Source organism: Barbus barbus (assembly GCF_936440315.1).
Source record: "Barbus barbus genome assembly, chromosome: 23".
In the NCBI taxonomy this organism is placed as follows: domain Eukaryota; kingdom Metazoa; phylum Chordata; class Actinopteri; order Cypriniformes; family Cyprinidae; genus Barbus; species Barbus barbus.
This window is the reverse complement of record NC_136751.1, coordinates 24,369,268-24,387,578: the sequence shown is the minus strand read 5'-3', so window position 1 is coordinate 24,387,578 and position 18,311 is coordinate 24,369,268. Positions and strand designations below refer to the sequence as shown.

At 34.5% G+C, this 18,311-nt stretch overlaps 1 protein-coding gene across 1 annotated transcript in view; it reads left to right on the top strand.

Moving 5' to 3' along the window:
- LOC306842892 (protein O-mannosyl-transferase TMTC2-like) overlaps nt 1–11,834 on the top strand; it is a 112,792-nt gene extending 100,958 nt beyond the window's left edge. The window contains exons 10-12 of the mRNA XM_079374062.1: nt 145–259; nt 4,874–4,937; nt 9,644–11,834. Of these exons, the coding sequence (XP_079230188.1) occupies nt 145–259; nt 4,874–4,937; nt 9,644–9,823 (359 nt within the window). The 3' untranslated portion in view covers nt 9,824–11,834. The remainder of the gene's footprint in view (nt 1–144; nt 260–4,873; nt 4,938–9,643) is intronic.
- Nucleotides 11,835–18,311: the final 6,477 nt, after the last annotated feature.

Here is an 18,311-nt window from a genome sequence, read left to right as displayed (position 1 = left end):
CTATCTCGTGTTTCACAGAATCATTGAGAGGGCAGACCAAACTATCCATCCCACAGCCAAAGGAAATATTTCACATTTGTCTTTCCGAGGAAGTAAAAGCAAATATAAAATGAAATTCCCCTGCTTTTTTTTTTTCTTCCTCAGGTCAGTTTTTGCTGGAGGAGTCGCGGCTTTTGGAGGCCGCTGAAATGGCAGAGAAAGCTGCCCAGTTGGACAGTGAAGAATTTGATGTGGTTTTCAGTGCAGCTCACATGCTCAGGTGAGGAGGACACGCTAAATCCATACAGACATATTTTTTTCCTATGATTGAATACCCATATTCCTGGACAAAGCATAAACATTTCTGTAGCACATAGCAGCTATATTGGTTCTCAACTGGTGGTTTGCAAACCAAAAAATGTGGTTTGTTTTTACAGGGTTGCAGCCAGCAGTAAAATATATATTAAAATATATATATATATTAAAAGTTAAATACTTTATAATACTTTATACATTAAAATACAGATACATTAAATACATACAGAGAGAGGGTTATTATTTATTTATGGGAAATTTTAGTTTCATAGCAGGATTGAACAAATTCAGAATTGAGAAAAATTGAATTCATGAGTTAGAAATTCAATTAAATTGAAGGACGTTTGTCTGTGAGGCTAATAATAAAGCTCTTCAAAATTTTCAAACAAGGCTCTTGAAAAACTTTATATTTATAATTTTTAAAAAATACAATTTAAGTACATTTTTGTTTTTAATTCTGCTTACTTAAGTTCACATTCCAATTCCACTTAATTTCTTTTTTTGTTACTACCGTAATAAAAATTCAGTGCAAATCCAGAAATTCAACTGGAGTTTACTCAGTTTCCATAAAGAATGGTTCACATTTTTGGTTTTGGTTTGTTGTTGTTTTTTTGGGTACAATAATTGTTACTGTATTGAGTTAACATCTTGATGTCCAATGTGAAGTCTGAATCCTGAAGCAAAACCCGCTGCATTGTAGGATGTTTTTCTATCTCTTTCTGTTTTTCTTTTACTTCTTCCACCTCCCCATTTGCATGGATGCTTTCTTTCTGTTGCAGTGCTCCATAGGACATGTAATGGAAAGCCTGCATTAATACCTTTGCCTCCAGGTTTCTACTGAATACAATTCTCATAATTGCTACATGGAGTTCACATGGTATATAGTTACACACTTCCTAAAAAGTATTCCAACCCATACAGCAGATTTTGCATGGTGCTTTATTGCTACAAGAAGACTTGGTTGTTAATTGCAGTCTTAGGCTGTGTCCCCTGCCTTCGTGCTAGCTTGCGGTCCAACTCATTTGAAGATCAGGTTCCTAGTGTGTTTGTCTTGGAAGGACTTGCAGAAGGGTTTCAGGTGGGGGGTGAATTTGAGTGAGGTGGGGAAGTACGAGTCCGCTTCAGATGTGTGGCTCTCAGGGGCCCATCTGTACTGACAAGTTTGCTTCCTTACTATCAGTTTCCTTGCCCTCTTCAAACGAGTGGTGGTTATTCGAAACCACAGCCAAACTGTGTCACTGCCACGCAAAGTAAAATGCCACATTTTACTACTTCAAAGCAAGTTCTCCCTTATTGTTGTTTGTTTGTCTGTGAAAGTATCATATTTAGTTCAAGACAATTCATTGCACGTGCTGCGCATTTTTTTCCTTTTTTTTTTGTAGTATGTTAAACAGCAGTACTTTAAAGGAATAATTCGCCCAAAAATTAAAATTTGCTGAAAATTCTCACCGTCAGGCAAGATGTCAAAGAATTAGTTTCTTTATATGAAAAAATTGTCAAATTTTTCATTATCACTTGCATTAATTTAGCATTACATCACTTTCTCCAATTTGATACTGTTAAGTGCTTTGACACAATCTGTATTGTTAAAAGCGCTATATAAATAAAGGTGACTTGACTTGACTTCCTCTGCAGTGAATGGGTGCCGTCAGAATGAGAGTTCAGACCGCTAATAAAAGATCCTAGTAATCCTCAAGACTCCTGTCCATCAATTAATATAAATTTGTGCTGTGTGTTTGTAACAAACAAAACCATCATTAAGATGTTTTAACTTCAAGCCATTGAGTCTAAAGTATAAGTCATCTATAAATTTTGTTACTGTCTTGTCTGAATCAGGAGAGAAATATGCTCAGATTAAGCACAGTTGGTGGATTTTGATATGAGAGGACAACAGAGATGGACTTTTTCACTGGAGGAAGCATTATGGACTTACCAGAAGCTACGATTTAAAGTTAAATTGGTTTAATGGTGGATTTGTTTCTTAGAATTACTCAGATTTTTGCTTTACAAGATGTTTATTGATGGACTGGAGTCGTTTTGGATTTCTTGTGGATTATTGCGATGTTTTTACCAGCTGTTTGGACTCTCATTCTGACGGCACCCATTCACTACTGAGGATCCTTGAGTGAGCAAATTTCCATTTTTGGGTGAACTATTCCTTAAAGGGGTAAATTTGAAATGCAATTTAGAGAGGATTTTAGCATTCTGACAGTCGTCTGCTAAAAGCCTCTCCTTCGCCTTAAAGTCTAAATTAATCTCCTTTAAAGCACTACTTTTGTAATTCACCTCCTTATACAATACATTTCAAGACAATTGCTGTCAGACTTCAGATAAATTGCTTCCAGCCAGCATTGCTCCTGTTATTAATCCTTAATCCATAGCCCTCCATTTGTTTGTGAGGGGTTCAATAGCTTTGTACAATAAAAGCTTACCATTCAAGCTTTCATGTAATGCAGTTTTACATGGTTACATCAACGGGTCATGAATTATTTTATGCTTTTTCTCGGAAGGTTGGTGACCACTTTGGAATGAAATAATGAGTAGACTGTGGTGGGGTGGAGGAAAAGTTTGGTTGGCAAAAATTAAATATTTGGTTTATTGTATTTTGGAGGTTTATATCTGACTTAGGGAGGTCCAGTTGATGCTGTCTTTTAGATTTTCACCATATATTGCAGTTGTGGTCATGAAGACCATCACAGTTTTGACTCTGCGTTAAGGGTGGTCACTTTCCCACTGTTGATTATAACAGAATCCTTTGTCCCTGCAGACAATTGTGGTCACGATCAAGCCCATTTTATTACATGCATGTGCATGTGAAAATTACACAGACTCATCGTTCAGGAGGAAAGGATTGTAAAACAGAATTGTGGAGGGTGAACAGTAACACATGGTTTTAGTTAAATGCTTAAGTCCACTGTTGAGAACCAGTCATCCCATAGATTTTTATGTGACTTCTTTTCAGTTAGCAGGTCATTTTTAGCCATATATATTAAGAAAAGGTCAGGCCAGTTAATTCAGGAAGACTGATAATTTGTTTTCAAGGTGGGTGCATCTAAATGAGGGGTTTTCAAACTTTTTGATGAAGGCCACTATATATTTTAAGACTCATTCATATTGCATGAGAGAGGGAAAAAAACAGTAAATGTCACATGCAACATGTTATCATTATAATGTCATTGTACTAAATTTAATGCATTAAATTAGTAAATATCATTATTCTAAATATTGAGTAATTAATGTTTCAAATATTTTTTTAAAGCAACCATTGTTTTCTTCCCGTTTTATTTATTTTAGTTAGTTAAATTTGTTATTTTTATTATTTAATTTGTTATTTTTTTGTATTTTTTACTTTTATCAGCTAGACTTAAAAAAATCACTGATCCAGATGAGCTATTTTTAGTTATTTGTAAATATAGGCATACATACATACCATGCAGATTTGTCAGGTCGCATTCTTATTCTTCTATTAGAATCAAAGAACATAATGGTTTTGGATGACCCTTCAACTTTAAATTATTCATGTTGTTTCCCTGAATATTTAAATTATTATTATTATTTTGTTTTGTTTTTTATTTTTAGTGGATAAACTATTTGGAAATTGTAACCTACTTCTATAACAGCTGATTTTTCACAAAGCAAGTCAAAATGTTGTGACCTAAAAATGTCATCTCTTACTGTACAAAGGGAAGGACAAGACCATGTTTAGCTGTTCTAAGTTCACCCTGACCCCATACATTCTCCCACTCAACACTTTATTTTATTTTTGGCTTTTTTTATTCATAGAATAGCAGAGTGAGGATGTTGAGAATGGGATTGGGAGGTGTTGCAAGCTGAATTCAAACTTGTCAGCCATTGCATGTGTCCTAAACACAACTTTTGATATCTTCAGCTTGTAGAAATTTCCTCCTAAATTGTATTTCAATGCAGTGTCTTAATTTATCTTCTTCCTAATTCATCTCTCTGTCAAGGTTAAGAAACTGGAATGTTTTCCATACATACAATTTATCCATCATCTCACCGCTTGAATATTTCAAGTACAGTACATACTATTTTCCCTTAATAAAAAGCGATTTCTTGAAACGTTTAACCTTAGCTCTTTTCAGCAAAGAGTTTTGTTGAGGATGAAGGAGGGTTTATAAAACCGGCCAGTATAAGGAAAGCGGTCATCTATCATAAATAAGGGAAATCTTCAACTCTCTTTCATCATTACAACCCAGCCTTTCTTGGCCGACAGTCATTGTCTCCATATTGAACTCTCTTCAAAAAGAAGATATTGCTACCAGCAGGTACAAGCAGCTAGAGGATGGGTTTTTTTCCCATGAAAAAATAAAACCTTAGAGTTGTAAAGAAGCTAAAGATCTTCAAAGAACATCCAGTAGGTTGTAGGTCGTGACCTAAGAAATGAGGGCACATTTTCTGCTCAAAAATTGTGAAGCTGGGCAGTTTTATGACCCTGTTTGGCTTCTGCCTAGTTTTCCATGGCATTAAAGTTGGTTAACAAATAGTCCACGGTTTAATGACCAGCGATAAACTTGTGCAACAGGATGAAGTAACACGCAATGTTTGTTTGCTCTTTCAGGCAAGCCAGCCTCAATGATGCCGCTGAGAAGTACTACAGACAAGCAGCCAACCTGAGACCCAATGTAAGTCCCCAAGCCGTGCTGCACGTGGGACGGGTGCCATGCACACACATGGTGGTTAACTTTAAATGATTGGTGTGACTCAACTGCTCCCCATAAGTTGTATCGGTGACCAACTGTACAAGCTCTGTTGGCGGTTTTGGGGTTTGTTTTCAAAGCATCAGTCTCAAACTTAAAAGAGAAGCAGTATGTCAGGGAAGTGTACTGTGAAGTTCGCAAAACACACAGTTGTTTGATTTCTTTGGAATATGTGGATGCTTTTGATGTTCGGTGTGCAGCTGCCTGAAAGGAAGTTGCTCCCTTCACCAGACAGAAGTGCAAAATGAAAAAATGGAAATGTAGAAAACTTTAAATAGTTTGGAAAGCTGGCCTGAAGTCAACTTTAGAATAGGACAACTGTTTTTTGTTTTTGTTTTTGTTTTGTTTTGTTTTGTTTTGTTTTGTTTTTTGTTTTGTTTTGTTTTGTTTTGTTTTGTTTTGTTTTGTTTTGGTTTGGTTTGGTTTGGTTTGTTTTGGTTTGGTTTTTTTGTTTTGGTTTGGTTTTTTGTTTTGGTTTGGTTTTTTGTTTTGGTTTTGTTTGGTTTGGTTTGGTTTTTTGTTTTGTTTTGTTTTGGTTTGGTTTTTTTGTTTGGTTTGGTTTTTTGTTTTGTTTGTTTTTTTGTTTGGTTTGTTTTTTTGTTTTGGTTTGGTTTGGTTTTTTGTTTTGTTTGTTTTGTTTTTGTTGTTTTGTGTTTTGTTTTGTGGAATATGGCTAATGAACCTTCATTAAGAGTGGAATGAGTTTCAAATGAATTAAATGTATTTGTTTATTTATAATTGAAATAATATAATTCAATTTGTAACTGAAGATATAATAAAAATGATTAATATTACAAATTATTTATTAATTGCTAATTACTATAAATGATAATTTATTTATTATGATTATCTTTATGTAATAAATATATATCTCAGTGATGCCTATGTATGCTTTTGGGTTTCATATCAAGTATTTTGCATAACTTTCTAGTGTGTGAAAATGTTTTGTTTTGAAATGTTAAAAAAATAATAATAATGACTGATAGTTTTGCCACAAACTCATGCCACTGGTTAAACTGACATTGCTATTGTATTTAACAGCATTCTTAAATGGCATTTAGATGTAATATAATTTGTTTTTAATGAATATTCGGGGCATATCATGTGTGTCAGCGATTGTCAAATAAATGTAAACTATTATTCCCTTTATGTTATTACTATTAGAATCAAAAACATTACTTATCAAATTATTTGATGCTAGTAAACCTTCATTTTTTATTTTATTTTATTCTAAATGCTGCCTTTATTTCAGTGTTGTACAGTGTCTGGACTTTTTGTCTTCAGGGATGTTTGTCTCCTTAGCAGCTGTTTCAACAAAAGTCCCAAGATCCTTTCCACATCTGGTACCGCTGATGCTGTGACTGCATGCCAGGATGGTGTTGTGAGGGATACTGTGTGGTTAGAGTGTAGGGTAAAGGGGAAGCAGGGAGGTCAGGAAACTTCTTGAGGCCACAGCGGGGCAGATTCCCCTCCGCTGCTTACTTCCTCTTGCCTGACAGTATCTAGAAAGGCTCTATGTTGTGGTGACAGTTATTCATAGTTTTTCGCTGGTAAAGGCACACGGACCTACTCTACAGAAACCTAAAGTGGTGGGTCTCTAAACATCTGAACAACAATTTAAACATTACACCCTTCTGAATAGTATACAAACACAAATATGAATTGCAGGGCTTGATTTTCAATATAGTTTTAAACAAAAATTAGGGGTCTTTTTAATTCAGTTGTTACATGCTGTAATATGAAGCTGTTTTTACACTGATGCCAAACTTTTTTATGAATATTATGTAAATCTTTTCGAAGCAGCTTTGTTTTCATTTTATTATTTTTTTAAATTTTATATAAAAATAATATAAAATTTAGGTGAGTTACTTTCATTTAAGAATTTAACTGGATAATCCCATTACAATTTAAACCAATGCATTTATTCTTTTATTTATTTATGGAGGAAAAAAATACCTATATTGTGACTTACAGTATCACTTTAGTTTTTCATTTTTCATATAATCACTCTAAAAATAAAAGTGAGTAAAATTAGGGGCCAGTGTATTGTTGATATGAAGGAATTTTCCAAATTTATTTTTCAGTTGTTTGCTATTTTGAATCATACAGTGCCCTCCAAAAGTATTGGAACAGTAAAGACACAATTGCTCTGTTGGCTGTGGAGTCAAGACATTTACAAATATGATTAAAAGATGAATATGAGACAAAACTACAGAATGTCACATTTTTGGGTGTTTCAACACATACATGTTTTACCAGCTAATAAGTTCAGCACTTTTAGAGTTTCATCCCTGTATCTGATGTGAGGATAAGTATTGGAACAGTTGCCTCACAGGTCTTTCTAAGTGATCAGCTGTGTCCTGTTGCATTAATTCTTCAGATATTAAAAGCAGAGAATGTGTCGTATCAGTTATATCCATTACTTCTGTATTCTGAATCTTGCATTCGATGGTGACACACACAAACCAGGATGAAGACGAGGGAGCTGACTTTGAGAGAAAACCAAGCAATCTGGATGCTAAAAGGAAAGAGGAAGTCAATTAGAGCTATAGCAAAAACAAAACCACCAGCAACAAACAACTACCTCATCAGCTGAGAAAACAACAGTAGTTGATGACAGACAAATCATGAAAGCTGTGAAAATTAACCCTAAAAGACGTGTCTGTAAAATCACCATCAACTTCCAGAAAGCTGGGGTGATGCTCTGACAATCTACTGTCCTCAGGAGACTTTGACACAGAATTACAGATGCTACACAGCAAGATGCAAACCTCTGACCAGCACCAAAAATAGAAAGGCAAGATTAGAGTTTGCAAAAAAGCACAAAGGTGAGCCAGAAGAGTTATGGAACAGTGTTTATGGACCGATGAGACTAAGATGAACCTTTATCTAAGTGATGGGAAAGCAAAAATGTGGAGAAAAAAAGGGAACTGCAAATGATCCCAAACATACAGCCTCATCTGTAAAGCATGGTGGAGGTGGTGTCATGGCATGGGCATGCATGTCTGCCTCTGGAACAGGCCCTCTCAACTTTACTGATGACTTAATGTATGATTATAGTAGCAGAATGAATTTGGAAGGGTACAAAACCATCTTGCCTACCAATATTCAAGAAAATGCCACCAGATTCATTGGGAAGTGCTTCATATTGCATCAGGACAATGACCCAAAACACCCTGCCAGTTCAGTCAAGGAATTTATAAGGGCAAAGAAATGGAAAGTCGTAGATTGCCCAAGTCAATCTCCAGATTTAAATCCGATTGAACATGAATTTCACCAGCTGAAGAGGAGAGTAAAGGCAGAAACTCCCCAAAACAAGCAACATTTGGAATTGGCTGCATTAAAGGCTGGGAAAAGTATTTCAAAGGATGAGAGCAAGAGTCTGGTGATGTCTATGGGTCACAGACTCACTGCTGTGATTGTGCTCAAGGGATCTGCAACTAAATAATAGCTTTTAATCTTTGATATCTGCCTTATGTTCAACTGTCCCAATACTTATGCTCACATCAATGAGTGGGATGAACTCTAAAAGTGCTGTTCTTTTTTATTTGGTAAAACATGTGTGTTGAAACAGCTAATAATAAAATGTGACATTCTGTAGTTTTGACTCATATTCATCTTTTAATCATATTTGCAAATGTCTTGACTCCACATTCAACAGAGCAATTTTGACTTTACTGTTCCAATACTTATGGAGGGCACTGTATATTGTTTTGTGTTGTGTTTTAGGGTTAAAAAACATCTGTAAACTGAAAATGTTCTGACATAAGTACATTTTTCATTTTTCTGTGGATTTTGTTTTTTACTTGAATACTTGAGGCTAGTGAAAATACTGCTGAATATGGCTTAGAATATATTTGGTTTTGAGAGGAAGGTGTATGTGTCACTCGAGTGCAGTTAATGCCACAGTTTGCAGTTCATTTGTCCCTCAGTCTCGTTTTGAGGTTTGACATCTCTGCGTTGGGTCAAATAGTGCTAATATATTACTTATGCATTGTGTAGTTCTACAACGATCAACTCCTTCTACGTTTCCATGTGGAAAACCATGGCAGCTGGCCTAAAAAGTCAGTTAGTGTTAGTTTTACTCTCCTGAGTGTTAGATAATATACGACTCTCTCCCTTCAGAGGTGGCAAGTGAAGCATGAAGCATGTCCAAAAATGGTTTTTTATTTAAATCACATCACCTTCTTGCAATTAAATATTTTTGACATATTAAATGTAGTCATGCCAGCCTGTATTTTAGCCCCAAGTGCTGCAACAAATGTTTTTGTACATCCATGTTGAGACTCTTGGAATGTTGGATTTAGTTTAGGTTCAGGTTGATTTACGCATCTATTGAAATCTCCTTATGTGAGAAGAATCAGCGTAGTCAACATATTGTTTCCATTGAAGCCTGATGCATTCAACATTACTCATGTAATCCTGACATAAGTAAAACAGATGATGTGCATCCAGGAGAGTTATAGACTGTAGAAAAACAGAGAGATTCTGGTAAAATTTATAGACATATGAACCTGAAAACATTTCAGAAATGCCAGTGATTCGCTGGAACCTGGGTTTGCTTGAGAAAAAGCATGCAAAGGACATTATTTGCTTCCTTAAAGTGACTATTTGCTGTTTTTCTTCCACAGTATCCCGCTGCCCTCATGAACCTCGGAGCCATTCTCCATCTCAACGGCAAACTCCAAGAAGCGGAGGCCAATTACCTGCGAGCCTTGCAGCTGAAGCCGGATGATACCATCACTCAGTCCAACCTGCGGAAGCTGTGGAACATCATGGAAAAACAGGGCTTGAGGACCATGGCTCCTTGACTTGGACATATTTGATGGAGCACCTTCACTGAGGTTGTAAAGGAGAAGTTCTCTCGGAGCTCTCACTAATGAGGTAATCGACATCCTAGGGCTTCAGTCCTGGGTTACCTCATGGGACGCTTGAACACATGAGAGGTGCCACGTCTGGTAAAACCAAGACATTCTGGAACAATCTAGAACTGCGTAGCACCCCAGACGTGTCGGGAGTTGATAACTTGAAGTGGCCCATAGATACATACTTGAAGTCTCATGATAAATTAGATTTTAATTAGTCAATGCTTAATAGTCTTGAAGGGCAATATTTGCCCTGAGGCTGTATGAAATTGAGAAGGAGTGAGAGTGCTACAACCCCCATGAGGCTATACTCTGCATGTACAGTACATTTCTTCATTCATATGATTGGATTCATTAATATTTAATGAGCACATCATGGCTGATGGAAACGCAAAAAAAATCATATCAACGAAACAACAACAAAATAATGAGATAAATAGGCCGAACACGTCATAAACATTTCTCACTGTAAAAAACAAACATTCATTGTATCAAAATGATCGATTTGTGAGGTTGTAGACTTAATGACACTGTAAATAGAAGCACGGATGATATGTGAAGTTTGCTGAATTTTTAACAAATGCATTTTCACGTTCCATCGATCCAGACACGCCTGCCCACGACACTAGATAACTTCTGGGTTCAAGAAATTGGATCCATTTGATTAATCTTGCCAAAAATGACAGGAAAACAGGTAAGGAATATTCGATAAGCTATATAGCCTGAAGGAAATGTTAGAAATTGAACTTGCAAGCTCTCTTTGCCTTACTTTGCGAAAATCTGTTCAGTAACAGAAGGATCCAGTGGGTTTTATTTACTTGTTGCATTAGTAATATAAAGTGGGGATGGAAAATGTTCACTTGTTATAAAATCAAATTCAGCAGTGTGTTAATTCACGATTACACTACCGTTTAAAAGTTTGGGGTCAATACGATTTTTTTTTTTTTTTTTTTTAAAGCAAGGATGCATTACATTGATTGAAAATGACAGTAAAGACTGTTCTTTTGAGCTTTCTATTCATCAAAGAGTCATTAAAAATGTATCACTGTTTTCATAGAAATAAAATATGTATAACCGTTTTCATGATTTTTAATAAGAAATGCTTCTTGAACACCAAATTATCGTTTTAGAATGATTTCTGAAGGATTGCGTGACACTGAAGACTGGAGTAATGATGCTGAAAATTCAGCTTTACGATCACAGGAATAAATTACATTTAAAAATACATGTTACATGTATATTGGAATTAATTTATTTTACATTTTAATAATATTTCACAATATTACTGTGTTTTTACTGTATATTTGATCAAATAAATGCAGCCTTTGTGAGCACAGGAGACTAAAAAAAAAAAAAAAAAACATAAAATCCCAAACTTGGAAAGGTAGTGTTTATTAGATCTGAACATTAGGATCGTGGACATTGATAAGTTCTGCTGGCAGTGTCCTTTGACTGAATTGGTTCAGCAGGCCGGTAGTTTAACTGCAAAGCTTTGACTGGTAACTCCTAACCAAAAACAAATCCTCTCACTTGTTGCACTCATCTAACAATATACAGCCATAGTTTTGTAAGGGATTGTTTATATGTAATGTTGGTTTAATATTTTTCTTGAGTGTATAAATGGAACCTAATATATAAAATGACACGTTACACAGTGTGATGTTGTTGCTCAAACACGGAAAACAATGAGCCAGAATCATTATACAATTACTTGTTTAGAATTGTTTAGTTCATTCTGCAGTTACTTTATTTCATAATTCTCTTTGTTCGTCCTTGTTTCTGATTTCCAACTTTGTATATGTAGTGAGTAGCAATAATTGGTGATCCCACCAATTTTTTTACGAAGGATATTTTTGTGATGTGAGCCTTTCTCGCCATCTCACAAAAAAAAATGAAGTGAAAATTTTGACCCAGAAAATGAAATTCTGTTGTTTCTCACCCTCAAACCCTTTCTGTCAAACACAAGAAAAATGAGAAATTAATGAAAAAAAAATAGTGTATTTTTTAAGTTACGGTTAATAATAAACCTGTCTGTCATCATGTACTATATTCCACATTTTCTGAAGCTGTATTATAGATTTGTGTGATAAATTAGTATAGAAATGTCTTATAAACGTCTTATTTGATGCTTTTGCATAATTTCAGTCCCCCATTCATTGCAATAGCATGGAAGTGAGCAACCAAATGTATCTGGAACAACATGAGGGTGAATAAATAACAAAATTTTAATTTTGGGGTCAACAATCCCTTTACAGCTCTAGCAAATGTCACGTCGGACAGCTGAGTCAGTATTAACTTATTCCCTTTTGTGTTATCTTCTATCTAAAAGAGAAAAAAGCAGCTGTCTCTGTGTTATATGTCAAAAGTGATGCCCTTTTTTTAAAGCTGCAGTCCGTAACTTTTTTTTGTGTTCAGAATTTATATAATAAGCGAGTACACCATGAATCCATTTTCCAAATTGTGTTTTTGGCTTGTCCTGAATCACTACGGTACACCTATAATAAGTGTTTATATTGGGACTATTTTAGACTGGTTCGGGTAGGTACCGCTGCGAAGTAAAAAGTATAAAAGTATAGTTCGCCCAATTTAAAATCCTGTAATTATTTACTCGCAAAAGCTGACTTTTTTTATCTGCAGAACACTGAATAAAATTTTAAAGAACAGCTTTGTGACATCATGAGAGTGAGTAAATGATGAAAGCATTTTCATTTTTGGATGAACAGTCCCTTTAAATGAAAATTTGCTGAAAATGTACTCGCACTCAGGCCATCCAAGATATAGTTTGTTTCATCAAAAGAACATATTTGGAGAAATGTATTATTACAGCACTTCAGAATGACAGAGTTCTGACAAAAACATCACAAGTAATCCACAGTCCATTAATTAATGTCGCGTGAAGCAAAAAGTTGCATGCTTGTAATTAGCAAATCCATCATTAAGATGTTTTTAACTTCAAAACGAGTAAATGTTCAAATATTTCATTTTCGGCTGAAATATTCCTTTAATGCACAAAAACACCACTGCAGTAGCATAAGATTGGAATAAAAGAGAATAAAAGGATGCAAGTTCCTCATAGTTAGCACATTACCATAGTAAACCATTTGTAATTTTTTTCGGTCTCAGTCGTAACGTGATTGTGTCTTATCTGTTCTCCACAGTGTAAGTTATCGGCGTAGTTTCTAGTGGTATTAGTTGCTACTGCATCGATACTGTGCTGTTCTTAGCTGTACCCAGTGTGTCTGTTAAGATGACAATTTTCACATCGACTCAATGCAGACTTACATGACTAAGACACCTGCACCCGTACTGTAGGCATGAGTGTTGAAGTCTTTCCTCAGGGATTTGGAGAGGTGGTGATATCGAGGTTGGTGCTCTCAGAGCAGAGAAAGAGTTTACTTTAAAAAGCTTTTTTTTTTTTAACAGTGTTGCATTTGTATAAATTATCAAGATTTGTAGCCTTTCTTTCTTCTGTTTTTGTATAAAGACTGACTTATGTGCCAGATAAGACTTTTCCCAATGTCACGTTTTTCCATAATAAAGTAGCCGGTGTTCTGCTCTCTTCTCCAGACTCTGTATCATTGAAATGCAAACATTTCAAAGGTCTGTGATCCATTCCCTTTCATTTTGTTTTCGTTTAGTGTCATTTAACTTAAATGTTGGGCTCCGGTAATGCTTTGTACAAAGACTATAACAGGTAGCATTGAGTGTTACGGCTGCAAATCTAATGGTTATATAAATACTTTAAAATAGAACCAAGAATTCATGATCTCCATGGAAACGGTCTTGAAGTGGGTGTTTTATGTAGGGGAATTATTGGCATCACTTATAAAAGTTCATCTCAGTTAATCTAGGTTAGTGTTAATTTATAAATATATTTTTGTTAATTATTATCTTGTGTTTGCTCATAACACATTAATGTTAAATTAAACAACCAGAAATGTAAAAAATGTGTTTATGTACAAAGTTACATTAACCTACATTAATAAATGCACAATAAAACACATTGTTGGTTTTTAGTTTATGGTATTTAAAGGAACATTTCACTTTTTTTTGGAAATAGGCTCATTTTACAACTCCCTTAGAGATAAACAGTTGAGTTTTACAGTTTTTGAATCCATTCAGACGATCTCCGGGTCTGGCGCTAGCACTTTTAGCTTAGCTTAGCATAGATCATTGAATCGGATTAGACCATTAGCATTTGGTCATCAAAAATGACTAAAGAGTTTCGATAATTTTCCTATTTAAAACTTGACTCTTCTGTAGTTACATCGACCAACGGAAAATGAAAAGTTGCAATTTTCTAGGCTGATATGGCTAGGAACTATACTCTCGTCCTGGCGTAATAATCAAGGAAATTTGCTGCCGTACCGTGGGTGCAGCAGGCACAGTGATATGACGCAGCACCTGAAAGTAGTCCCCAGCTAGGTAACTAGTTATGATATATACATCCGATTCAATGATCTATGCTAAGCTAAGCTAAAAGTGCTAGCGCCAGACCTAAAGATCGGCTGAATGGATTCAAAAACGGTAAAACTCAACTGTTTAATTCTTGTGGAGTTGTAAAATGAGCCTATTTCCAAAAAAAGTGGAGTGTTCATTTAATGCATGTTACAGACTTGCACTGTCATTCAAATATTTTGAGTCAGTAAGTTTTATTATTATTATTATCATAATTATTATGTAATAAAATTACTTTTATTCAGCAATGATACTTAAAAAGTGATAAAAATGATCAAATGTGACAGTAAAGACATTGTTACCAAATAAATATATATTAAAAACCGCCTTTAAAGTTGTCCAAATGAAGTTCTTAGCAATGCATTTTACGAATAAAAAAAAAAAAGTTTTGATATATTTACGGTAAGAAATTTACAAAATATCTTCATGGAACTTGATCTTTACTTAATATCCTAATAATTTTTGGCATAAAAGAAAAATGGATAATTTTGACCCATACAATGTATTTTTGGCTATTGCTACAAATATACCCCAGCGACTTAAGACTGGTTTTATGGTCCAGGGTCACATATTCATTCTAATAACTTTTTCAATATTTAGTTTTCAGGTTGTTCTGTCACGTTTGTGTCTTGTTGCACAAAATGCAATTGTAATTCTCTTCATAACCAACCAAAAGTGTATTCACAGTTGTGGTCTTTACTGGTGGTGTTTGCACAAGTTACATTGTTATTATTGCTCATACTTTACAATCTGTGTTGTTCAGATAACTATACAGATTCAAAGTTGTTTGTATTGCAGAAATAAATGATATCTCATACTCTGCTGCTTAAAGTGTTAAAACTTACAATTTTCTCTTTACATTGAGAAACCAAAATCCCTTCACGACTTGTTTCTGAAAATGTTAAGGTAGTTAGAAGTGTAACCTGCTAATTTATTAGATGTGTCGTTCATATCTGCTCTTTTGGTCTCACTGCACAACTATGTAATGTAAATATTCACATTCACATCTGGGACGTGTGTTTCGCCCCTCTTCCACACACACTATCCTGTTGACAGCCAGAAGCCGTCCACCCTGGAAAGAAACTAAGCCATGTGTTGTATCTCACATGTTCTTCTCTGTGGCCCTTTCTCACATCTGATCACACTATGGGGCCTTGTTGATTTAAAATGTGTGAGGCGTTTGTGTGCATGTCCGCTACATGTTTCTCATCTCCTTTACAAAACACAGGTGTCTCGTATCTCAGCCAGTGACAGTCAGACAGAAGATTGGTGTGAAAAGTGCTTCAACTGAAACAGTACAGTCTTTGAACCGCACAACTGTGTTTTCTTACACATTGCTTTTCTTTCCAGCCAGGATTTCAGGATTTTTCCAGAAGGCCAATGATGTATTGAAGGCAGTCTCGCTCTGTGTTCTTAAGCATTTATAACATATTTTATGAGTGATGTAGTCTTAAAATTAAAGCTATGTTGAGAATAGCATACTAATATTTCTGCAATATATATTCTGCTTATAGAAATTTGCATATAGGTACTTTTTCCTGCAATGCAACGCACTGAACTTGACCTTCCATGTCCAGGGTAACTAATAAACCCAAATTAATGTCAGCTCCAATTTTCAACACCATTTTATTGGAAAGTTAGCACATTTTGTTTAGTTTTTTTTTACAGAAACTTGGATTAAAAATGTAAAATAACACTTTTTTTTTTTTTTTTTTCCAGATAACTTTTTTTCTTTAACTTGACTCATAATGGTTATGTTACAATGTAGCATGCTATGGTTTAAAAAGTTTTGCATAACATCGTTAGTATGCAGAAGTCACACTATTTATTGGAAAGTTGGCATATTTTTACAAGAAGATTAAAAAATTATCCTATATTATCAAATTCTCTTGTAATGGTTATGTGACAATAGTGTAGCATATTATTTTAGTATGCAAAAGTCACTATTTATCAAAAAAAAAATTGGAAAGTTGGCACATATTTACAGAAACTTTTTGTTGTTTGTTTTTATTTGCTTGTTTTATTAACTTGTTTTGTAATGGTTAAATGACAACATTGTAGCATACTGTTTTAAAAACAGTAAAGTGTTGCATACAACCATTAGTAAAAGTCACTATTTTACACAAATGTATTGAAAAGTAAAGCAAATTTTTACACAAACCGAAAAAAAAAAAATGACACTTTTTTTCTTTAACTTGTCTCATAATGTTTGTGACAATAATGCAGCATACTACTGTTTAAAATGTTTTGCATACTAATGTTTAAATGAAAAAGTCCAAATTTAACTTATTGAAAGTTAGCTCATTTTTAAGCAAACTTTGAACAAAATTCTAATTAACCCTATTTTATGTAAACTTTTTTCTTTGTGTTGTAATGGTTATGTGACACAAATGTAGCACAGTTCTGCATACTGCTTTTATACAAAGTCACTATCTTTAAGTTAGCACATTTTACATATTTCCATGTTGATATTTCTGTGTATTTGAATGAAACTTGTTTTTACACCATCAGTTTTTCACTTTATAGGCTACAGCACATTTAGACAAATGCAGCAAGTGGGCTATTTACTATAAATTGTGTGGAAAAAAACTGAATACGGTGTAGTGTACGTGATGAACTCTGCTGAAATAGTAGTTAGAATGCTTTTCTAAACAACTGCTTAAAGGGTTTGCAGATTTAGTTTTGACTTTCCATAATTCCTCTGCAGGCTTTTGTTTTGCAGCTGTGCCTGCTCAACTAATCATTGTAATAATTAGCCATGATCCAGCTGCAATTAATGTACTAATAAGATTCATTAAAGGGAAGTCTGTGTGATTTTCATGACACAAATGAATATAAATGTTTCTGCTTGCAGCCAGAACAAGCCTCATGAAAGCATGCATGGAGCTGTTTTGCAGCATGCATTTATGTGTTACTCATTTATTTATAAACTGTTGCAAGCATGTTCTAGACAGCCTTGAGCACAGTCGAACACATTTGTGAATGGTGCACATTATATGCATTAACTGACTTTGATTTAATTTAGATAAATATGGTTGTTTATGTTTGCATACCCTTGTGAAAAAGACGTGCTTAATTGTTAAAATAATAATTAAAAGTGTGTTTTAAAAAAAAAACTATAGACTGGATGATTACATATTAATAAAGGAAGTTTGGAAGTTAATTAAATTTTACTTTAAGGTACATTTTTAAAGAAGTAGACTTTCTTTAACCTGTTGACTTACCTATAAAGCACATGTGCAGTGATAGAAATTTTAACTGCTGTGTGTTATTTAATGTTAACCCTTTTAATCGTTTTACTAATATTTGTGCTAAATTGCAACTTCATCATTAGTAATGTGTAATAACAAATATATTTATATGTGACAAACAAGTTATAAAATTACATTAACATATATTTTAGTTTACCATAAATGCTTGTCAGTACATTCAACAGTACCCTTTTACTATATTTCAAAGATGTACGAAATTTATACACTTAAGACATACTTCTTAGACGTCCTCCTTTGAGTCAAAAAAGCATACTAAAATTTTGCTAATTATGTTTAATATAAACTTAAACTGTAATACATTTTCATCTAATTGCAATTAAAATACACAACAATTGTCCCTCCTTTCCCATCCACACCTATAAAAGCGCGACTGTGAGCATTCACCTGTTTCGACAGTTCATCTGGCTCGTAGCCCTGACCCAAGGTTCAGAGATCTTAATATTGTGATGAATCTCACCCAAAATCTCATACGACACAGGCATCCATCACACGCGATATGATTTCCTGCCTCTCTATCAATAAGTGCACATTTTGATCTCTTTGATTAGGCATTAAGTCTCAGATCCACCATGTCCAGTGATGGAGGAAATCAAAACATCTGTATCTTGTTTTAATGACCCACTTCATCATTACAATATTGCCTTTTGCGTAAAGAAAACTCTTTGGTAAAGGAGAGGAGCTTACCGTTTCCTTATGAGCGCCTT